This window comes from Macadamia integrifolia, chromosome 7 (assembly GCF_013358625.1).
Source record: "Macadamia integrifolia cultivar HAES 741 chromosome 7, SCU_Mint_v3, whole genome shotgun sequence".
In the NCBI taxonomy this organism is placed as follows: Eukaryota; Viridiplantae; Streptophyta; class Magnoliopsida; order Proteales; family Proteaceae; genus Macadamia; species Macadamia integrifolia.
In genome coordinates, this window is record NC_056563.1 from 32,674,103 (window position 1) to 32,698,800 (window position 24,698).

At 38.1% G+C, this 24,698-nt stretch overlaps 2 protein-coding genes, 2 non-coding genes and 1 pseudogene across 4 annotated transcripts; all 5 read left to right on the forward strand.

Moving 5' to 3' along the window:
* Nucleotides 1-2,170: 2,170 nt before the first annotated feature.
* Nucleotides 2,171-3,132, forward strand: LOC122084929 (annotated as a pseudogene).
* Nucleotides 3,133-3,264: 132 nt separating this feature from the next.
* Nucleotides 3,265-9,785, forward strand: LOC122084603 (gamma-interferon-responsive lysosomal thiol protein-like). Its single transcript, XM_042652987.1, has 5 exons — nt 3,265-3,673; nt 4,448-4,513; nt 5,672-5,812; nt 8,988-9,080; nt 9,292-9,785. The coding sequence occupies exons 1-5, from the start codon at nt 3,398-3,400 to the stop codon at nt 9,454-9,456; spliced, it is 741 nt and encodes a 246-aa protein (XP_042508921.1). The 5' UTR covers nt 3,265-3,397; the 3' UTR covers nt 9,457-9,785.
* Nucleotides 9,786-10,636: 851 nt separating this feature from the next.
* Nucleotides 10,637-10,709, forward strand: TRNAK-CUU. The gene has a single exon. It is a non-coding gene; the product is annotated as a tRNA-Lys (tRNA).
* Nucleotides 10,710-11,543: 834 nt separating this feature from the next.
* TRNAS-CGA lies at nt 11,544-11,625 on the forward strand. Its single transcript has one exon. It is a non-coding gene; the product is annotated as a tRNA-Ser (tRNA).
* On the forward strand, nt 11,578-20,281 carry LOC122083299 (eukaryotic translation initiation factor 2 subunit alpha homolog). The gene is made up of 7 exons (XM_042651057.1): nt 11,578-12,233; nt 16,534-16,590; nt 16,670-16,756; nt 16,845-16,991; nt 17,110-17,214; nt 19,644-19,742; nt 19,913-20,281. The coding sequence occupies exons 1-7, from the start codon at nt 11,850-11,852 to the stop codon at nt 20,057-20,059; spliced, it is 1,026 nt and encodes a 341-aa protein (XP_042506991.1). The 5' UTR covers nt 11,578-11,849; the 3' UTR covers nt 20,060-20,281.
* The last annotated feature ends 4,417 nt before the right edge of the window (nt 20,282-24,698 follow it).

A 24,698-nucleotide genomic window follows, 5' to 3' on the forward strand; every position in this document is an offset into this window, starting at 1 on the left:
AGCCAAATTAATTTTTTTTTATAATCCCTAAAGTACCTCATTTCCCTCTTTCTCCTTTTTTCCCCTTTCTCTGAAAAATTATTCGAAACCGTAAGGAACCCTAACTGCGGCATCACCACCCCTCCTCAGTCCTCTCAATAGTCTTGGCTCTCCTCTCTTACTTCTAAGAGCAACAATAGCAGATATCGTGGATAGTTACTTTGGTGGTGTGATGAGCACAATAATGTGTGAAATCTTAGGGATATAAGTGTACATTTTACCCCACTTTGGATAGTACTATTTTTATTTTTCTTGTTTTTTTTAGTTTCCAAGTTTACAAGAGAAAGTGCTTAAAGTGAATCAAGAATCAGTCCAAAGGTGGGGCCCACTCATTGGTATCACATCCTCTCCTACAAAATCCTGAAGATTATTCTCTCTCCTTGCCACCTCACAAGATCTTGAAGATGCTATGCAGAGATTCCTTTTTTATTTAATCAATATTGCAAGATATTGGTTAATATTGCGAGGAATGAATAGAATTTGTTAATTTTAGAAACGGATTCTCTCTTTCCTCGCACAATATCTCAGAGAATGAGGATATTTACCAATATTTTATTTTATTTTATTTTATTTATTTTTTTAAATAAGACTTGTAGAAATAATGAGGCAAGACAAAAACCCTATAAAAGCCCCTTCCTCCCCCCTCTTAATTATGATTCCCCTTAGTTTATACTTAGTTTTCTTCTCTCTCTCCCTTTCTCACTCTTTAGTTTTAGTTCTTCTCTATTTTTGCTTTAATCACTTTTGTGATAGTTTTTTTTTTATGTCAATTAATGCAATCACTCTTTTATTCTTATTCAACATTTTATGTTTATGATTTGTGCAATTGAGTTGTAATTTTTAAAGTTATAGTTCTATGCTTAGATCTAGGTGACAAGATCACAAGCCGTGGAGCATCTTTTTTTTAAGTTCAGTTTTTTTTTTTGTTTCAAGATTTGTTTTTTCTAGCACTAAAAATTTCAGATTTGGTTTATTCAAAATTTCAGATTTGGTTTATTCCAGATCTGGTTTTTAGTACTGATAGTATCTCAAATCACCCAAGCTTTCAAGTTCAAGGGTTGAAGTTCAATTAAGTGGGCTCCTTTAATAGTATTCTCTCTCCCCTCTCATTCCCTCTTCTGACTACCATTTATTTCTTAATTTAAGATTTTAATTTCAGTTGTTACATTATTGCTATTTCTTTCCCCCAAGGTTCATGGCTAGTGTATGTGTTGGCTTTGCCCCTCCTAACCATAGAACCATCAATTTATTGCTTTTATTTTAATTGTCTCACTCTCCCTAAAGCCTAGTAGAATGACCATTGTAAGAGTGACTCTCTGGTCAAGTAGGGAAGCTTATATTATGATGCATCCCTCGGGCTAAGTAGAGAAACCTACTTGTGAGTCTCTCTCTAGCTTTCTCCCATTTCGTTTACTTTATTTTTATTTCAGTATTTTTTTTATTTATTCATTTTTTTAAAATTACGTGGGTTATTTATTTATTTAATTTTAATTACGTAGCTTGCGTTTTTAAATTCTTAGATGACGAATGGTTAGGACGTTATTTTAGATACATATGTTTAGGACGGTAATTATAATTATATCATAACCATTAATCGGTTCACTTTTGCATTATTAAAAGAAATAAAAAAATAAAGTGACTGCTCTCCCTATGTTCGACTCGTAACTACACTGATATGTACGCTTGTGGTTACCTTTTAAATCTCAACATGGTAAAAATATTTGTTCTTTTATTTTTTAGTCCCTCTTTGCCTCAGTAACCTACCTCTATACCTAAACACCCAACCCCCCCTCTCTCTCTCTCTCTCTCTCTCTCTCTCTCTATAGAACTCACTAGCAGGACCCTTATCTTCTCTTTCCCACCTCTCTCTGGGAGAGAGACAACAGTCAATGAAGAGACCACAACACTGAGTCTTAGATAGCATCAGACCTGCACGTGTCTAACCAAATCTAAAATCTCATTAGTGTCTTTCCCTCCCTCTGTTCTCACTCTAAGACTGAGAGGGAATGAGATGATGTAGGATATGAGATGGGTTTGATCAATCAAAGCAATAAAAAGGAGAAAACAAGTGGATTGTGGAATTCTTGAAGAAACCAATATGGAATCAACAGACTCACAGAGTAATAAATAACAACAACAATTACACTCTTCTTCTATACAGTTGGTCACATTGGAAGATCGATCAGGGCCAGGGCCAGGGCCAAGTCCCAGTCCCGTGTCAGGCCCATTCATGGGCTCCATTTACATCCAACCTGGAGCAGGTGCTGCTAGTGGTGGTGGAGGAGGAGTTGGAGCTGCTTCTTCTACATCTACAACCATTACTAGCCCTCCACCACTCAGACTTGTTGATGCTTCCCTCGCCATCTCCACCAAATCCGATATCAACCCATCTAATAGATCTGACCCTCTCGTCGATCCCTCCAAAAACAAACAACAACAGCTTTCGATTTCCTCTACTACCAAGAGATCATCAAAAGATAGGCACACAAAGGTCGATGGAAGGGGCCGCCGCATCTGTATGCTGGCAACTTGTGCGGCTAGGGTTTCCAATTAACACGTGAATTGGGTCATAAATCCAATGGTGAGACCATCGAGTGGCTCTTACAGCATGCAGAACCTGCAATTGTCGCTGCCACTGGTATCGACACAATCCCTGCTAATTTTTCAACCCTTAATGTTTCTCTCCGAAGCAGTGGTTCTACCCTTTCAGCCCCACCTTCCAAATCCGCTCCTCATTTCTTTCATGGCGCATTAGCCCTTGCCCACCATTCCCAACACTATGATGAAGGCGACGCCTGTCAGAGACTCCTCACCGGTGACGAGATGTTAGGATTTCATCATCAACAACAACATCATATATTGACTGGGGATCAGATTGGTGAAGCTTTGCTTGGTAGTGGTGGTTCAAGTAGAGATTCTATTACGGATAGCTATTTGAGAAAACGCTTTTAGAGAAGATCTGTTCAAGGAGGAAGCACAACATCAGGCGTTTTTTAGGGATTATAAAAAAATTTAATTTGACTTAACAGCGAAATCTAGTGATTGGGACTGTTGGTTAGCATCTTTTTTTCTTTAAATGATATTTTAAAAACAGGTGGTGGCTCAAGTTGATATTTTGCTTGAGAGGGGAGTGATGCTTATTTTCCAAAATTAATGGGAATGACAGGTGCAGGGTATTTCCGTCAGACTATTAGTTTTCTTAACTAACCCAAGTTGATAATTCTGAGAAATTGTTCCAAACCAGGAAAAAAAAAAAAAAAATCTGAGAAGCTATATAATTGAGGGGAAAAGAGACAGGCAGACGCCTTTGATCTCATCTTGATTTCCCCCAATTTCAGTTCCATTTTCACTCTCTGCCATGGCTTCTTCTAGATTCCTCTTTCTCCTCCTACTGAACTACGTGTTCGTGTTTGGTTCTGTATCTTATCCTTCATCATCTGCTAGAGTTCCTAGTTCTTCTGCCTCGAAGGTCTCGCTGGCTCTGTACTATGAGACCCTCTGCCCTTACTCCGCCAATTTCATTGTTAAATATCTGCCGAAGGTCTACGATGAGGGACTCATTTCAATCGTCGATCTTGAACTTTTTCCCTACGGAAACGCCAAGTTACAAGACAAGGACAACATCGTCTGCCAGGTTTCTCTTCACCTTTAACTCTGTTCTGGTTAATTTTAATTGTAATGGTCTCATAGAGCGAGAGTCATGGTTTCCGGGGTCTGAGTTTGTTTAGGGTGTTTCTGTTCAAGCGGAGAGATCGGTGATTCCATTTGAAGCAGCTCCAGATTTGTTTGTTTCTGAATTGTTGTTCAGTGGACTACCTGTTCTAAAATTGGATTCGAATTGGCCCAACCCAAATCATATGGGAGCACCCCCACCCCTCCCTAGGCATCCCTCCAAATCGCTGTGTCGCTGGCCTGTTCTGATATTTTCCCGCGAACCCTTCTTTTTTCTCCTCCCCCACACCCCCCATTTAGTAAAGTGGCTCCCTTTATGTTTCTCTCCCTGATTTTCTGATTTTGAACTTTTCTTTTCAGCTTTCTGCTAATCATTATTTGATTGACCAAAAAGGGTCGCAACTGGTCAACCGGAACAGCCCCGGTAGTTCAATGGTCGGTGTGGTTGTAGATAGTAGAGAGTAAAGACAGTGGTAGGATCTCAATGAGAAGTTCAATCCTTCCTTCCTAGTTGATTGTAATAATGAAGGTATTCATGGGTTCAACCATTGCCAAAGACTGCTCACCTAGTGAGACCGGCCTCATGGAGTCTGAAAGTGTATGGTTGCAAATTTGTAATTCCATAATCAGGATTGGATCCCCCCCCCCCCCTTCTTTTTCTATCAATGTGATAAAGGAAGGAATCTTTTATTAACTTTGATGGGTTTGTCCTCTTGAACTACTGGAATTTTTGCAGCATGGCCCATTCGAGTGCTTGCTGAATACTGTTGAAGCCTGTGCTATCGATGTCTGGCCTGATCTGGTATGAGCTGTTTTTTTCTGTGTTTTAGTTCAGAAGTGGAAAGCACAGCATCAATCTACTGGTAATTCATTGTCATCCTTGCAATATAATGGTCTCGAGTCTTGACTCCTAAGCATATCACTCTTGTCAAGTACGTAATATGTAACATTTATAATCTATCTGCAAATAATATAGCAAACGTAGATCAGTTAAATGTGAGGGAGCCCACTTGGCAAATTTCAACCTTATGTTCAACTATGCTTGCCCCATGATACTTTTTAGGGGACAAATTTGAAACAATGGTTTGAGGTCTTATCCAAACCCAAGATTTGTCCTGACAGTTGGGATGCCTTTCTCGTTATCTAAGTTAATTCAATGAAGGCTTTTCCTCGAAAAGATTTCCTAGCAGTTGGGATGCCTTCACTATTCATGCTGAGGCTATCAACGTGTTTTCTATCTGACACACAGCATTATGCATTGTACATGTTACTCTGTTCTCTGTGAACATGACCTGCTTGTTCTTTTTTCTATTTTTATGCTCCTATTCATTTTATTTGACCTCAAATTTAAGTTATATTTGGTAAGTATGAATTTGTTTCAGATAAGTCTACAAAATTCTAAATTAAATAGATTCACTGTTATGCCATGCTATACTCCATTTAAAATTGGTTCTCTAGCAAAAGTTTGGGAAATTTTAGGTTGCTTTGATTAAATGCTTCCTATAGTTTTCTACTTTTCCCAACATAGGAAAAATGTTGGAGACAATATAAACTGAATCTTGGCCATATAACTGTAAAGTAGCTAGAGCTATTGTACAATGTGTTTGAGACTGTGTATATCATGTGATAACATTGCAAGAACAAAAGTTTCATTCTTATATTTTATGCCTTTTTTACCAACTTTCCTTTATAGGTTCAATGTTTTTCTGGATTTTTTTTATGCTCAGTCTAATTCTTGGCCAGTTGTAATTCCTAAAATCTATTCAGGGAACCTATGCTTTTACTTTGTAGTGAAGTTGTGTTTTGTTCTCTAATCTAAACTTTAAACTAGATTCGTTGTGTTTTTTTCTCTAACCTAAGCTTTAAACTAGATTCATACAACATCAAAATCACTTGGAAATATGAAATATTATCTTCCAGTTACATCTTAAACTTTTAACCATATGAACATCTGATGCAGAATACGCATTTTGCTTTCATTTACTGTGTCGAGAACCTGGTCGCGAAGCACAAGTATCCTGAGTGGGAATCCTGTTTTGAAAAATTGAAGCTGGATCCAAATCCCGTTTCAGAATGCTACAATAATGGGCGTGGGAAGGAGGTTAGTTTAATCAGTTAATTGCCTTTTCTTATTATGTGGTCATTTGGGTTTTAGTTGGATGCCTGTTGAACACTACTCTTGCTGCTAGCTAAGGAGAGCAAAGATTTGGTAAGTTGCACATCTGTGAATGGGCTGATTACTTCTATTGTGCTATGTTTTGTATCTCTGTCATAGACTCAAATTGTTCACCTCATATAAACATAAACAAGCAGTAAAAGTGACAAGTTCATTCATTTATTGCCTAATCAGGCAAAGTATTTCTAGGAAGTTGGTTTGGTGTTATGCTTGTTACAGCTGGTGACAGGTTTAGCATAAAACTGTTTCCATTCCACTGATATCAAAGTGGAGGAGATGTGGTAACTTTGGTCAAACCTTTAGTGTGAGGAAGGCCTGATATTGAGTTTTGAGAGATTTTCTTTTGTTAACAGGTTTCAATCTGCCAGAGCCCACTTACTGCAATATATTATTACAAAAAAAAAAAAAAAGGATAATAATTCATAGATCTTCTATGCATATAGATGGCTCAAAAATCAATGTGTTAAAATTACCGTTTTGCCACTGATGTAATAGAATGGAATAGTTTCATCTGAAGAGTACTATAACTTTCTCATTTTAAATCTAAATTAATGAATAAATAAATAAATGAACTTATTGGAAAATAGGCTTAAAGAAATATGTGTATTGGCGAGATAACGCTACCCGCTTGCATGGCCACTGCATTGCACACAAACCAATGGGAGGTCGCACGGAAGCATCATCAGTGCATGGGATAGGGGGCAGCGCAGTCTTTTCATGCCTGCCTTTGTCTAGGTACAAACGGAAGAGTTTGGGCGCATGTGGGGTTGTTTGGTTAACCAGGTTATTTAACAAGATCATGAACACGAAAAAAATGCCTGATGAGTGGAGGAAAAGTGTTATTGTTCCAATCTACAAGAATAAAGGTGATATATAGAGTTGCAACAACTATAGAGGCATTAAACTCACAAGCCATACTATGAAACTATGGGAGAAGGTAATAGAAGTTCGCATAAGAAGGGAAATTGATATCTCTGGGAACCAATTCGGTTTCATGCCTGGGAGATCCACCACAGAAGCGATCTACCTACTTAGGAGGCTTATGGAAAAGTACAGAATCTACAAGAGGGATCTCCATATGGTATTCATTGACCTAGAAAAGGCCTACGATAAGGTCCCCAGAGATTTAATATGGCAGGTTTTAGAAAAGAAATGGGTGTCAAGTAAATATGTAGATATAATTAAAGACATGTATGGTGATGTGGTGACTAGTGTGAGATCTGTGGGAGGCCAAGGTGTTGAATTCCCTGTTACTTGCGGGTTACATCAAGGATCCGCATTGAGCCCCTACTTTTTTACACTTATCATGGATGATTTAATCAAGAATATTCAAGAAGAGATCCCGTGGTGTATGCTTTTTGCAGATGATATTGTTCTGGTCGGTAAAACAGGGGTAGAGATCAATGGTAAGTTAGAATTATGGAGATCTACTTTGGAATCACGAGGTCTTAAGATAAGTAGAACGGAGACGGAATATATGAGATGCAACTTTAATCATTTGGGGAGTGATAGCGAGAGAGTGAAAATTGAGGGGAGAGAGATCCCACAAAGCGATTGTTTTAGATACTTGGGCTCTACCTTAAACAAAGAAGGTGAGATTGATGATGATGTTACACACAGAATTAAAGTAGGATGGATGCAATGGAGAGGGGCGTCTGGAGTGTTATGTGATCGACGTATCCCTCTAAAGCTTAAGGGAAAATTCTATAGGACAGTCATAAGACCAGCTATGATATATGGTGCAGAATGTTAGGCAATCAAGAAGCGTAACATAGATAAGCTGAATGTGGCTGAGATGAGGATATTGAGATGGATGAGTGGCAAAACCCTGAGAGATAGAGTAAGAAATGACAAAGTTATAACCGATTTGGGAATTGCTCCAATTCAGGATAAGCTCAGAGAATGTCGGTTACGATTGTATGGACATGTCTAAAGGAGGCCTTTTGATGCACTAATACAAAGGAGTGACCAGATGCAGATGGATAGAGCGAAAAGGACCAGGGGCAGGCCAAGAATGACCATTGAGGAGGTAGTAAGAAGAGACATGCAAAAGTTAAGTCTTCACCCGAGTATGGTATCTAACAGAGCTGCTTGGAGGGCTAAGATCCGGGTTGTCGACTGTTCGTGAGTGGGATGTCCGAAACTTTTTTTTTAATCACGCAGTTCCATGTTGTCGACCCCATTTAGTTGGGATAAGGCTAAGATGTGTTGTTGTTGTGTGTTTGGTTAAATTTACTTACAAAAATTCAAATTTTAACATATATAGAAGTATAGTTTTACTTTTGCACTTTAAGAAAAATCAACCTTGAACATATTTTAAAAGGTTTGACCAAGTAAATCATTTTCATTCTTAAGTTCATCACATATTTTATTAAAAAGAATAATTTTGGAAATTTCCTCAAAAATATAATTTCTCGTAAATATTTGGGGGCGTTGATGTTCAATGGGGTTTTTTTTTTTTAATTAATTTTACAAATGTTGGGTTTAGGTTGTTTATTTACCTTTTGCAAGCTAGTGAAAGACTATTAAGACTCAATTGAAACTGCCTTACACCCATTGGCTCACCTTTGGATTTCTAGGTCAATCATTGAAGCTCATAGACCCCATCTGACAAAATGAGATGTCTACAACAACACAAGTACACACTCTGGTCTCATCAAGAATAACTAATACATAATGAACAAATACTGTGTCAACCAGAAATCTTCAGGGAACTTCCAATGCATGTGATAGACATTTGCTGAATTTTTTAAACACGGAATCTAGAACTTGGTTACGTTCGAGATATGCATGGGTAAAAAGTACCATAAGTTTTCTACGGCTACTGACCTGCGCCATAAATGCTGTTCAAAATATGACTTATACAGAGTGGTACCAGTATCAGATGATTCGACTCAAAATCATGGCCAACATTCTCCTTTGGCATATTTGATTTCAATGATCATCTCATGCTGATAGTGAAACCAGTCTGATATGAATTCAGCTATATTGATTTCTCGTTGTTTCTGGAATTTCAAGTTCTTTGCTTTATAACCTTTTCATTTTCCCCTCTTTTGTTCTCCCGCCTAGTTGTGACTCTGGAATTACTGTATATGTGCAGCTTGAACTTTATTATGCAAACATCACTGGTTCTCTTCAACCTCCTCATACATACGTGCCTTGGGTTGTTGTTGATAACCAGCCACTCTATGAGGTAGTTCTCTTTATCTTCGTCAAGCATGCTTTTGTCTGTAAATTTTTTTGATGTTTCTGTCCATAATGTAATATAGTGATTTGTTACATTTCTTCCATGTAATAATGACCATGGAGCTTGCTTAATCCCTCTTTTTGTTGAAAAGTGAACTTGAGGATGGAATTGAGGCATGAAGAAAAAATCCCTGATGAATAACCTATTTCTTCTGTAGGACTTTGAAAACTTCATAACCTATGTGTGCAAGGCTTACAAAGGAAATCCTGAACCCGATGCTTGCAAGTCACTAGTCCATCAGGTTATCTCAGAGGAGAAAGCAAACCCAACCGGTGAAGTTTGCTATGCAGAGGAGACGACCAAAACTTTAGCTTCATACTAAAAAAGAAGAAGAGAGAAGTGTAGTGCAGGAACTTTCTTGTTAGTGACTGATTATGGAATGTTCCATGTGGAAGCCGTTGTTAATTTGATCTTATCTTATATGCTTGATTTTCATGGTCTATTGGAAATATAATTATTATGTATAGTTAGGGGGAAAAAAAACATCATTGCTTAAGTGTTAAGAGCTAGCTCTCTCATACCCTTTAGGCAAAGATGCAAAGCTTGTGATATCTTTAGTGACAGCACTAACAGTGTGGCAGAACTCTCGTGCCTTTTTTTTTTCTAATGAAATTTTTACATGTCTTGCCACGTGGGCAATTGATGTGATTATTCTGACGTGCGAAGAAGGAGATCATGGTTTAGATTAATCATGTGACAAATGTTATAGCTAATTTAACAAATAACCTATGTATATATCTATATGCATCCTCTGTATGTCCATGCATACTATGGTACTTTGACAACTATTGTTCGTAGTTTTACATAAGCCTGAATTTTCTAAGCTTTGATTGGTTTTGCTACATTGCATGTTCCAATGAAGCCGAAACTTAACATGTGAGTAGGGGGATCACCGGGTCACTATCCAAAAAATTTAGATCTCATTTGATCTACCATGTGGCAATGTTGGCCATTAAAATTAGTGTACAAAATAGTTCCTACCACGGGCATGTAGGAACCAAATTCCAATTGATCGATTGATTAATAAATTACTTTTCCTTGCTCACCCGCCTTTCTGGCTTTCCCCTAGAAATGCATAAATCCAATCTACAGCTTTCAGTACGAGAGAACATTTATGATACTAGATGGGTGTATGCTTTTTCGTCACAATAGAGGAAAACTTTCTCCAAAAGAAAAAAAACGACTTGATAATCAAGTCTTTATTGTATGTAATGAGGGTTATATGTAGCAAAGTATGGCACAATCCAATGGTCAGTTCTGTTGGACGTTTGAAACCCTTGGATGCAATGGGTAATAGTTGATTTTGGGCGCTATTTTGCTGCCCATATGATAAATTTGCCAAATCAGTCGCTTGTCACCAATCTAATAGCTGAAACACAATGGAACACGTATACATATAGTGGCTATGTAAATTGAGCTGGATCGTGAATCTGATGAGTTGGAAGTCTTCTAATTTTTTATTTTAATGTGTTATATATTGTAATATGATATCATCACATCTAGCCCGTCTAGCTCAGTTGGTAGAGCGCAAGGCTCTTAACCTTGTGGTCGTGGGTTCGAGCCCCACGGTGGGCGATTTTGTCATTTTTCCTATTTTTAGACAGCGTGCACGAGGTTTCCCCCATTGCATTCACAATGACATGGTTCCAGTATTGATTTTGTGGGGTTTTTTTTTTATTATTATAATGAAACCTAATGTATCCCTTACATTAGAAAACAAATTAAAATACAATTTCATGATTTTACTTCTTCAAAGTCTTTAAGATCACATGTAAATTTCTTAAAAATAACAAGTAGGAATAGACGATATAACCAAATAACTAAGCCGTGATGTAGTTTTAGTGCTATCAACAAACACGTTTTTTTGTATCACAATCAAAGGTTTATCAATTGAAACCTCCATAAAAGAAAAATACCGCTCAAATACATCAAACTATATCCATGAAACTTGAACACATGAAATATATCATTTGAAAAGGTATTGGTAATTCAAGTTTCATTCGGTATTTAACAAGTATTTCAATTGTGGTACCATTTGAAATCCCATCCCAGAACTGTCCCGCTAAAATCCGATACCATACCATCCCATTAATAAATGGCTTTTAGCAAGATGACATTAGGACAGTTCCGGTTTTGGTCCCAAGAGAGGTTGTTTTCTAACTGAACCCATAATCATTAGGTCACAAATGGAGCAACCATACAATTGTGCTGAGGTCCATTCTTTTTAAGTTAGGATAAATTGCATTCCACAAAAACTGAAGGGAAGGGGTTGGCTACTAGCCTGCATGGCCAATGCATTGGCTGTGGCACAAACAAAGGCATCTAAGGGGAGGGGCTAGTTGGGCTATGTGTGTGTTTATCTTTCCCCTTTTGTTTATGTCATGTATTATCATTTTTCCCCTTTGTAACGTCGATATGTCCGAGTGGTTAAGGAGACAGACTCGAAATCTGTTGGGCTTTGCCTGCGCAGGTTCGAATCCTGCTGTCGACGTTGTTGGTTTTCCGTTTTTCCATTTTTGGTAGCGTTGTTTTCCCGTTCAGAATCTTCAGATATCTCTGTTTCAAGTCTCAACTAACAGAACGAAACAGCGCGCGGTTTCCAATCCATTTCCCCAAGTTCTCTTCAACTGAAGCTTCTTTTCTTCTACTTCTCTCTTTTTCACTTTCAGAGATCTACAGTGTCTCTCTGAACCCTAGAAACCCTTTCATTCCCTCATGGCGATGAACACACCAAATTTCGAGTGTCGTATGTACGAAGCTAAATATCCTGAAGTAGACATGGCAGTGATGATTCAAGTGAAGAACATCGCTGATATGGGTGCCTATGTTTCGCTTCTTGAGTACAACAGCATTGAGGGAATGATACTCTTCTCTGAGCTTTCTCGTCGTCGGATTCGGAGTGTGAGCAGTCTGATTAAGGTGGGAAGAATAGAGCCAGTGATGGTTCTTAGGGTGGATAAGGAGAAAGGTTATATTGATCTCAGCAAGAGACGGGTTTCGGATGATGAAATTAATACTTGTGAGGAGAGGTATAACAAGAGTAAGCTTGTCCATTCGATCATGCGCCATGTCGCTGAGACCATGCAACTTGATTTAGAGGTACAAGAAGCAAAAACTCCAGTATTATTTGTTTGTTTTCTTTAGCTTATTTCGATTTGAATAGTTTTATATCGGATCCTTCATCTGCTATCTACTGGCTGTGTTAAAGGTATGAACTTTTATTGCACTTCAAACCAGCCAGTGGAACAAGCCCACACTGAGACGAGAGTGACAACGGAAGGGCTCAAAAAGAGAAGTTAACTGAACTGGTTGCCGTATAAGACCTTCTGTCCTCCCTCGACTCTCTAAAAGAATACCCCTCGAGAAGCTGTATCAGAGGAAGGCATTTCTCAACTTTCCAGTCAAGGAAATTCCTCCTGAACTTTGAATTCCTTTTCTTATGGTTTCCTATTCTTTCTAATAAGCGACTTATTTGCAAGGATTTTTTTTTTTTTTGGTTGGGTGGGTGGGTGTGTATGAACCAGCATTTCTGTGGATTGTGGATGGAGATAGAATTTTTCCCTCTCCCACACAGTCCTTTGCTCTGCTACTGATTCTTGCAATTTAAATGTCCTGGCTTTTCATAGTACCTTTTTGCAAACTCAGGACCAGTTAAGTCCAAACTCTCCTTGAATGACATCCTGGTTGTAGTTTCTATGCTTTCCTCCTGCTGTCCTCCAAATGGTTTTTTTATTGTTGTCCTTTTTTAGAACTACCATAATCCACGACCATTTACCAAACAGTGTTTCATTTACATTCAGTCTCCTCAGGCCTAAACCGTCACATTTTAGGTTTGCTTCTTCCCAGCCAAGGAGATTGTACCTTTTTTTTCCCTTACTCTTCTCTTCGGAAAGAAAATCCCTTAGACCTCATTGTTTGTTGGAATTGTAGTTGGATGAAGATGAATAGTGAAGGAAAGTTTGACAACTTTCATACGGTTTTAAATTTTTGAATTGTTTGGTGACCAAGGATGATATTTTCTGATATTATGAGGAAATATATGTTAGGTGAAAAATCCTTTAAATCAAGAGTACTTTGTTTTAGACAGAGAGTAAGTTCCAGTGGTCTTAAAAATAGTAAGAAACAAATGAGTAATTGCAACCAGTAATGGTTGAGCAGTGGGAGCAGTGGAAGGGAGAAGCTGCTACTAAAAGATAGAATTGACACGCAAATCCAAACACATCTTTTTCTTTGACCCTCCCTGACGCTTCTACTGCTCGATTGATGAAGGCGACTATGCAGGTGAAGAAGAACTGGTCTTCAACAGAGAAACCATGAGAAAGAAACAGAGCAGCAGTGTATTACCGTAGGAAGGGATGGAAAATCTTTGACGAGCCAGCCTGATTGAGCAATGGATGGAGAAGAAGGTAAGTGATAAGGCCATATTCCATTAGAAGTCAGTGTCGGAGCGTAGGGATAGGGAAGAGAGGACACATGTCCTTAACCTTAGGGCTTACTACTTTAAATAAATCTTCTTCTTCTTGAAGCCAACCAAATGAGGTGGGATGGTGAAATACTTTCTTGCTAATTAACTATCCCGGTGCCTGAACGTATGAGACCCACTCCCCCCAAACTTTCCCACCACTCCCCGACAACCAAATGGGGTCTTAGGGTCCATTTGTTTAGCGGGGAGCTAGTGGTGGGAAAGCTTGGGGGCGGGTCCCACATGTTATGGGGTGGGGCAACATAGATAGTTAAGTGGATAAAAAATTACTATTCGTTCCCACTCCATTTTGTTTGGTTGGATTTTCCCGAGAATGAGGGAGAGAGAGGGAGAACTTTAGTTGGTGCTCAATGATTTTAACAACAGCCACAAAGATGTGAACCAATAGACCCATTACATTTCATAATTTATGAAGGATATGATAAATTAGATATCAAGGGAAGGAACTAAAACCTTAGAAGAGGAAGTGAGGAGAAAGATGAGGGAGAGAGCAGAGAGGGGGTGAGGAGAGAGAGTGAAGAGAGAGACAGAGAGGGGCAAGGAGAAAGATAGGGCGTAACAAAGGGGAGTGATCTTAGGTTCTTTAAGACTGCTCATCGAAGTGTAGTCATTGAGGTGTGATGAGAGATGCCATGGAGATCATCGTTGTCATCATCATTGCCGGTTTGCAATGGGAATCAAGGTCAAGTAGCTTAGTGGGAGGTCTACCACTTAGGTTCTTGTGGTGCTGTTGTTGGCTCCGATTGTGCAACATCTCTTCCCTTTCTCTGCTCCATGTCTCTCCAATGGTCACTTTTCCTCTACTGTCCCTAAAAAATCCTACCACAATGGGTGGGAATTTGAGAGAGGTGGGTTGGAGAAGACATGGCACTAACAAGAAACCCTGATGTCTGGCCTCTTTCCCAGCCTAGATATTTAAACAACCTTAAAATACCATGCTTCTCGGAAAGTTGTTAAACTTTCCGCACTATTCATTCAAACCTCACTAACTCCCCTCTAAATAAATAAGTCATTTGCAAAAATGATGGGATGGAATACGATAGTGCGGAAAAGTCGGACAACTTTCCGAAGAGTGTGGGAAATAAGGTTGTTTGGATATCTGGGATGAGAAAAGTGAGAATTATGAGTTATTCCTATCGTTAGCTGTCAGTTCCATGTTTCTCTTGCCCCACCCTTACATAATCAATAGGTGAGGTAAACTTTGCAATGATCATGTCTGTCTCTTCCCTCAATTTCTCCGTCTCCAATCTTCTATCTCTCAGCTCCACCCTCTCTCTGTCTTTCTTTCTCACAACTCAGCTCTATTTTGTCATCTAAGTATTTGATTCTACAAACAAGATTCTCAGCCAAGGCCCCATCTTCTGAAAAATTGGAGCAACATTAGACCAACGAGAGATGGAAGGTCTACTTGATTGAAACCCGTCTTCAAAATCAGAACTTCCCAGCACAACCCCATTGTTCTTTGTGATTCTATTGATTTCCACTTCATGGTTAAGGGTGACATCTTCGGAATAATCTGTTGAGGTGTTCTTCCTCTCCATCTTTCCTTGCTTTTTCTCTCTCTCTCTCTCTCTCTCTCAATTCTGCTCTGTCCCTTTCTCAACTCTGCCCTCTCTCTCTCAACTCTATCCTCTTATGTTTGACCCATCTCTCTACTTTGTCGTGTCTCATGGTTCCTTTTTTCTCCCCCTTGCTTTCACAGAGTCCTTCTCCCTCTCTCTCTCTCTCTCTCTCTCTCCCTCTCTGTTGTGGCTCTCTTTCATAGCTTCCATCACTATCTTCACTTTCACTCTCTTCTCTCTCTCTCTACCTTTCTGCTAGTACAAATCGATACCTTTCCCTTTTACTGGGTGGCATCATGTTGCAAATTTAAATAAAAATGAAGGTATACATGGAAATTCAATTAAAAAATAGGTACAGTTCAGCTTCTGAAATATTACCCATTGCATTAGTAAAGGCCAACCAAACAAGCCCAAGAGTGGGAAAATGCTAACTTTTAGCCACACTATTAGCTCTGTGACTCTGTCATCCACCCGATCAACATTTAGGTTTTCCTCCCATTAATGGAAGGGTGAATGGCAGGCATAGTGAGGTGGGAAAATTTAATTACTTGGCTGTTTGGCTGGCATTTTCCATGGGGTATGGGATAATATTTTATGACAGAATTGTCTCTTTTTTTTTTTTTTTTTTTTTAATTGAATTTTCAAGTATACCCTTATTCCTCTTTTAATGTTAAACATAATGCCAATGATCAACTTGGGAAGAAACTAATCCCTGACCATTACTAAAACCCGTGGCCCAAATTTAAACCAGGTCTACATTATTGATTGGTCAGTTCCTGGCCAAAGTCTAAAAACAGTTTCCTCCAAAATGATGATTGGCTAGCTTTTATGACAGTTAAGGCCTTGTGATCTGATGGTCCATGAAAACACTGCCTTTGATATCTTTTCTTTTATCCATGTTTCTTTGTATTTTTCTCTTACTGGACATTATTGGATGTAAAAAAATATTGCTGGTTTGAGCTTTAGAAGGTGCCCAATACATTATTTTAACAACCAATGGAGGCATATTCATTAAAAACAAATTAAGGCATAAATTATGCAGACTGGGCTGATGTGTGTTATTTTTCTGATGCTACTGTTCCAAGTTCCTTGAGCTGATTAATATGATAATTTTCTTCACTTGTGGGTTTTTCTGATGTGCTGATTGTTTTTATCTTGTTGGGATTTTTGCTGAATCCTTCTTGGGTTTTTAAGGATTTATCCACTCCCCTCGTGTAAGTCATTTGAAGTTTCCAGGGTAGACATTTCAATGCTCCTGTTGTTGTACTATGGCTTAGCTGAAGGAAGTTGCATGAATGCTGATGAAACTGTCATTCTTGTTGTGAACTTTCTTACTATGATGATTGCATCACAGGATCTATATATCCATGTTGGTTGGCCTTTGTACCGCAAATATGGACACGCTTTTGAGGTAATACTTGTGATCACTTTTTGTGGGGATTATTTGCTTTTGAACCTAGATTTTAACTCTAATGTTATTATTTGAACAGGCATTCAAGTTAATTGTGACTGATCCTGATTCAGTTCTAAATTCCTTCACACGTGAAATTAAGGAAGTTGGGCCCGATGGTCAGGAGGTGAAGTTTACTAGACTTTGTATTTGTTTTACTATCTTTGTATTGAATCTATTGATACTTGGATGTTTTTTGCTTTCTGATCTTACAGGTCACTAAGGTAGTGCCAGCTATGTCAAAAGAGGTGAAAGAGTCTTTGATAAAAAACATTAGGAGGCGGATGACTGCACAACCACTGAAGATTCGTGCAGACATTGAAATGAAGTGTTTTCAGTTTGATGGGGTTCTTCACATAAAGGTCCTGATTTTTGGCCTTCATTTGTCACTGCCTGCATGGGATTATCAGCTGAAACATTTTCCCCTTATTGTGGCATTTGGATGTTCCAATTTTTTATCTATTATCTTTCACCTTGCAGGAAGCTATGCGGAAGGCTGAAGTTGCTGGCAATAATGATTGCCCAGTGAAGATTAAACTGGTTGCTCCTCCCCTCTATGTTCTTACCACTCAAACTCTGGACAAGGTCAGTGAGAAACTTTTGCAGTAATTAAAAGCTGTCCAACTGATTTTCTGTTCTTCAGTTTTTTTTTTTTGGAGGATAAAGCAACAAGTATATCAACCAGATATAAACAGATATCTGGACAAGGATATCAACAAGGTCACTGGCCAAGGAAAGGATGTACTAAGGTTATTCAACCAGATATAAACAGAAAATACCCCTCTGGACAGATTATATGCAGTCCAAAATTGGCCTCACATCATACGATTGGATATGGCCCAATGTATATCAACTCTCTTCCCACCCCAGCTCTAGCTAATGCATCTGCTACAGAGTTTGTGGCTCTGGCCTCTGAGCAAACGGGGTATTCCTTGATTGTGTAGAGCTCTAGCTTGCTAGCTTTTTATGGTATTTCTATATTCGGAGATCTATTTTATAATCAATTTTGAGTCTCCCTCCACAAGAAGATAAGTTGATGTTTGTGTTGCATAGATGTATTCAACTCAACTCAACTCAACTCAACTCAAGCTTATCTCAACTAAGTGGGGTCGGCTTAATGCATCTTTTTTCTTCAATCTACTCTATTCAAAACCGTACTTGTTACTAGTCCTAAGCTATGCATGTTTTCATCACTTTTAATAGTCATTTTAGGTCTACCCCTGGCTGTTATAATCCCATATCAGCTTATAGGGGTTGACCCCTCATCGGTTTCCTATGGGAATTGATGTGTGTTGATATGGTCTTGGGTCCCCTCACCTTGTAAGCCGGTTTATGGGGTTGAGTTCTTCTTAGACCGTAACAGTGGTATCAGAGCAGTTGATCCTCGGCCCAACCCACACGCGGAAGGGGCGACCTGGTGCCAGAGTGAGAGCCGCTAGGTAGAAACCCTGGAGCAGAGTGAGAGCCGCCTAGAAAGGGCTACCTGATCCGGAGTGGGCCGTCGTGGACGTCGGATTCAGAAACGTGGTTTCCTATGAGAATTGATGTGGGTTGATATGGTCTTGGGTCCCCTCACCTTGTAAGCCGGTTTATGGGGTTGAGTTCTTCTAGGACTGTAACACTGGCTCTTTTAGTTCTTCCAATCTTAATCATATCACTCCTCCTTACTAGAGCATTCAAAGGTCTCTGTTGCACATGTCCATACCACCGCAAATGACTCTCTCTCTCTACTTATGATGTTTCAGATATACTCCAAAATTAGCTTGAGTTTGGTCATTCCTTATTTTATCTTTCCTATGTTTACCACTCAACATCCGCATTTCAGCTTCACTAAGTTAGTATATAGATAGTCCCTGAATATAGCTTTAATTTTTCGCTGTGTTTGGGTTTCCTCTCCTAATGGGTCCTGAGAAGGCCAATAGAATGTTTTGTAGATAGTCCCGAACATCCAAAACTACTCTCATCAAATTCAAACTCACAGATTTGCAAAACCCACCCCACCCCACACACCACCCCCACCCCCACACCCACACCCACACCCACACCCCAAAAAATAAGAAGAAAAAAAGTATGGATGAACTTTGAAGTTTGAAAAAACAACAAACACTTGTGACAATAATCGTTTGCCAAATTCTGATTGTTTAGTTACTCTTTCCCATATACCTTCACTCTGTATTGCCTCAGTGCCTTTAATGTGAAATCAGAAAGAGTTCCTATATCATGTGAGATCAAGAATGTCAACAGGAGGTCTTGACTTCGATCCTCCTGGCTGTTATCTACATCCCCTCCCTACCTATCAAAATAAAAAAATGTCAACAGGAAAATTACAGCAAAATCATAAGAGCCCCAGAAAATGGTACATACCTCTTTACAAAATCAGACTGAATAATTCGACTCCCAGATTCTTTAGTGTGTCTGCATGGTACACTTTTTAGACAAGTGGGACCTCTGGGGTCTTCATGTGGCATGTAGTCACCTTTTTCAAGTTTGATCTCCATGACGGTTTCTTATATTTTATTAGAGTTGGGATTTCCAAATCAGTCTAGAAGGAAAGAGAGATTTCAGGGAAATAAATGGCTAAGGTTGTTTTGCTCCCTTTATTTAGTGAAGAGTAGCTAGGAACATTATTCCCCACCCCCCCCAAAAAAAAAAAAAAATCAACCCAATCTCCGATCTCAACATCATGGCTATTGCACACTCTATATAATACCTTATAATTTGTAGGACGCATAACTTGACTAATTTTGTGCTATGCATCTTTCTAATCTTTGATGTTTGGTTCTTGGCCTTGGAAAACATACAAAATCTACTACTTCAATTTTGGAAATGTCAATGGTTACCCTGGTGATATTTCTCAAAATAATGTTGTTTGGGTTCCTGGTATATTTTTTCTCCAACTTTTATGTGCTTTGGTATTACTCGGACTGTCAACCTCCCAATTTAATAGGTCACTTTCAGAGAAATTGTGTATAATCTATTTCCACAGCATATATCATGAGCCTTCCTTTTTGCAGGAGCAAGGGATATATGTTCTTAATAATGCAATCAAGGCCTGCACCGAATCAATAGAGAGTCAAAAGGGAAAACTTACAGTAAAGGAGGCACCAAGATCTGTGAGTTTCAAACTTCTAACATCTATTTATTTATTTTGCTCTCTCTGCAACTCTGAAGTCATCGATTTTGCGTCATGGCTTTGTTGGAAGTGACATTGTTTACGAATTTTAGAGCCTCAGTAATTAAATTTTACTCTTTTGTTGGGAAACTGATTTTTGCATTACTTTAGGTGAGTGAACGGGAAGATAAACTACTTCTTGAAAACATGCCGAATCCGATTGATGAGGTTAACGGTGATGAATACAGTGAAGAAGAGGAAGATACAGGAATGGGAGAAATTGATCTCGAAAATACAGCCACTGGAATAACAGACTAAAGGCAGAGCTATTTGATTGATATTGGAACTTATATTTTTTTATGGCCATTATTGAGAGTAATTGTACTTACACAGAAAAAAAAAAAGAAAGGAAGAAGCAGCCCCAGTGCACAAGGCTCCCTCTACGGTAGGGTCTGGGAGGGGTAAATATACGCAATTTTACCCCTTGCTTGACAGACGAGGTTGTTTCCAAGTTTCATACCTTTGACCAACATATTGCAATACTGCCTGTGCCAAGTTTCATAAATATGTAGGAAAAACAAAATCCATGACGTTGGAACAGCCGAACAGGGATTCCTTCTCATGCCCGGCGGCCTCTCACATGATATTAGGCTATTAGCACTCTCTCTTCAACAAAATGTGGTCCTTACTGAGGAAATCCCTCACACCCCCTCTAATTGGGGCAGTTTCCTGCTAAGGTGTCATGGGACTCATCTGCCCAACTAATATGTAGATCAATATGAGTCTACATGTTGAGAGGACAGATTGTCAACGTGGGGGATCACATGATTAGAATGTGACATGGTGTGCGACAGTATCCTCACATTGATCATTGTGGGACATGTTCAAATGAGTGATGCTTACCATTCCATTATTCACACAAATCCTTTGATGATTTATCTGTTAAGATTTTTATGTGGGCTTAACTGATACCGATTGATCTATTGGACCCAAGTAATTATAAACCCACTCTGATTAGAAAACTCCTAGCTCTTTCCATTGTGAGAGTGGAATAGGGTTTTAGGGATTCTATTATAAATAGAATATTGACGGTCCTTGTAGCCATTACTTTAATGCCTTATTGATTTTGGGAGCACGGCTTTCTCACAAGAGCAAGTGTACAGAAAGAAATTAAACCCTAGAGTAAGAGGCTGTAGAAAATCTCAGTAGAATGACTCCACTTACGTAGTTCGTTATTGTCATCTTCATGGGAGTAATGTTTAACCACATGGGATAGAGGTTCATGATCTATGTTCATGGGACACAGGTACTTCTCTATTCCCATTTATGGTTCATGTCATGGATGTCCCATTGATTATTATAGATATGGTAAATCTATATGATGTATTTTAAGATCTATGAAGAGAGTACTTCATTGATCTTGGTTTAGGGACTATACTCATAGTTAAATATCTTTTGTGATTCTTATATTCTAAAACTATAGAGTCATTCATATGTTTAATATGGTAAAAGGTTCTCCAACAATTGGTATCAAAGCCAAGCCTTACAGTGTTAGAATCAAGGAAAATTGATTTTGTGTAGGGTTTGTGTCCCAAATCATGAAAATCGTAATTTTACCATTACTTAAAGATTTCATATAGGAAAACTTTTTCCACGAAAGTTGTAGAGCACGAAAATACGATCGTGTCGGTATATCGCAAGTCACCGGAAACCTTCGGACGTGTCGGCACGGTCCACTAGAAACCGGCTGTCAGAGGAGAGAATTTTTTTTTTTTTTAAATTCAGAAAAAAAAAAAAAAAAAAAAAAAAAAAAACGGCGGCGATCCTTGGAAACCCTACCGAGTTAATCCGGGGTGCAGTCGGTCAACTCATGACCAACTCTGTTTGACTCGGTGCTTGTCCAAATGCAACATTATCAAAGATAAACATAAATGCAAGTGTACTTTGGGCAGACCTTAACTTAGAAGTTGCTATTCATCCAAAAGTGACAGTAATTTTTGAAATTGAAAAGCTCCCACGGTTATTGTAGATTTTGAGTAGACCAGTGCATTCCAAACCCAAAGGTTGAGAATGTAGTTCGGTTGACACTCTGGTTATATTTAATGGTTAGTGATGTAATATTGGTTTTAATTTTATTAATGTTACATAAATTAATTAAATATTGAATGGATTATTCTTCCTTGAGTTGAACCATTAAACTGAATGTCTTTAAAAGTGGCTTGAGAATATGGAGGTCTACATTTGCTTCAAAGACCTAATTTTCTATACTAGGAAAACCAAATCAATAGTTTGGTATTATGCTTTTAAAGCAAATATTTTTGCCCTAAAAGGTATTGGACAGTTGATTAATGGCAATAGTGTGGATGAGGGTTTCATGACTATGACCATAGGTTATAGGTTTATTTAATGTGTTATTTATTTATTTATTTATTTTTGTATTCTGATTGGATCAATTCGGATTGGTTGGGTTGGATCAGTATCGGTTTTGATCAATCCAATACCAAGTTCTTAAATACTGTAATTATTCTTTGAAAACCTATTTATAAACATTAATTGATAAATGTTTTGTTTTCTTTTGTTTTTGGGCTTATGTGAACAAGTTTATATGTATGTCACATTTAACGAATTGTGTTATCCAATAAATAGATTAATTTATGACTGGTCGAACCAAGTGGGAGGATAAAAGTATGGATCTTAAGCTGTTTTATATGGCTCGACCAGTGGGAGAATAAATTCGATATACTAGGTTGCTAGTGGGAGGATGTTACTAGTAGAAGGTCAGTATACTAAGTTGCTAGTGGGAGAATAAATTCAGTGTATTATATTGTTTTTCATGGAAAAGAATTATTTTGAGTTTTGCATTGATTTATTATTATCATCATATTGAATAATTATTTATGGTTGAAATATATAGTAAATCCATATTCATGTCATTTTGTACTTGAATGTTTTGTTTGAAACACCCTATGATGGATAAATATATTAGAATTAAACTAGGTGTGAGCTTCCGCACATTTTATGCTGCACAGTATATTTCTAGGAAGCTATAAAAGGATTGGATGGAATCCACTAAAGTGGCACATCCTATTATTTCATAGTTTTTCCAAGCGCAACAAAGTTGGTGACATTTGTCCAAAGGTGATGTCACCCAAGTTAAAGAAAATACATGTATGGAAATGACTATTACTTAGAGGTTTCTAAGCCCATATGTGATAAAAGTAATTGTATTTTCACAGTAAATTTGAATTTACAAGAGGACCAGTGCATTCTTAGCTCAAAGGATAAGAATGTAGTTACGGTTGTGACTCTTATGTGTTACTTGATCTGATTTTAGCTCTCAAGGAACCCAAACATGTGTTGTTGCTGATCAAAGCACAACTGAAGGGATATAGGAACAATTTTATTACCCTATAAAGTTTATAATGATTTTAGAGCAATTTTAAAATGATTTTGTCTTAAATCTTGTTCTCTAAATTATTTATGTCCATTTATGCTTCATTTGTTTGTGTTGTCCTTAGTTGATTAAGAAACACATTAAAGCATACACTTCTGTACATATATTCATCTCAAATGTGAAAAACATAATAGGAATGAGTGAAACCCAACAAAGTGGTACATCCAGTTCAATTGTGCGTTTCCCAAGGTAAATGTGACATTTGCCCAAAGATGGTATCACCCAAGTTTATCGACAAAGTACTCAAGAGCCATGTTTTCTGACATTTGTATTATTGAGGTTTTTGATATGCTTGATTAGTGGGAGTTTTATGATCTCATTTAACCAAATATATCATGGTAGCGACAACAAAAGTTTAAAGACGGTAAAAGTCAAAGTTTAAAGCTGTGCCTGCTAAGGTTTATTAGTAGTGCTTAGCCAAAATAATTGACGATAAGTCAAGGTAATTGATGATATTTTGTCAGAATTTGTGATGTATGGTTGTATTTAGCCTAAGTCCAAAGAAGTGGTGGTTTACCACAGGCGGTTTGCCAAAGTTTGTGATTTATAATGGTATTTAACCTAAATCCATGGAAGTGACAGTTAGCCATAGACGGTATGCTAAAATAAGATATTAATTCAAGAAAATGGCAGTTTGCCAAGTATTGATTAATATCAAAGTTTTCTACCTGTGAGGTTTTCAAGGTAGGCTGATCTTTAGATCAAGAAAGGACCTATAAGGAAATCTATATTTCATATAATCACATGTATGATATCAATTCCTTATATAAATGTTTCCAGGCGATTTGGATTGATAATTTTCTATTGTCTGTAACATTAGATAGTTATATGCCGTATATTGAGGTGTATTTTCTACTATTATTCAACGGTAGAGATTATTGATTGGATCAAAGTTTGTTTGAGTGGTGTTCAATCTTGGGATTATTTGGCCATGAGTCAATGGAAATACATTAGTATTAGTGTAGCCCAAGTGGAAGATTGTTAGGATTTTTATGTAGGCTTAATTGATACCGATTGATCCATTGGGCCCAAGCAATTATAGACCAATTCTGATTAGGAAACTCCTAGCTCTTTTCATTGTGAGAGTGGAATAGGGTTTTAGGGATTCTATTATAAATAGAATACTGACGGTCCCTGCAGCCATGACTTTAATACCGATCCCTACAACCATTACTTTAATGCCTTATTGGTTTTGGGAGCACGACTTTCTCACAAGAGCAAGTGCACAGAAAGAAATGAAACCCTAGAGTAAGAGGCTGCAAAAAATCTCAGTAGAATGACTCCACTTGCGTAGTTCGTTATTGTCATCTTCATGGGAGTAATGTTTAACCACATGGAACAGAGGTTCATGATCTATGTTCATGGGACACAGGTACTTCTCTATTTCCATTTATGGTTCATGTCATGGATGTCCCATTAATTATTATAGATATGGTAAATCTATATGGTTATGTATTTTAAGATATATGAAAGGAATACTTCATTGATCTTGGTTTAGGGACT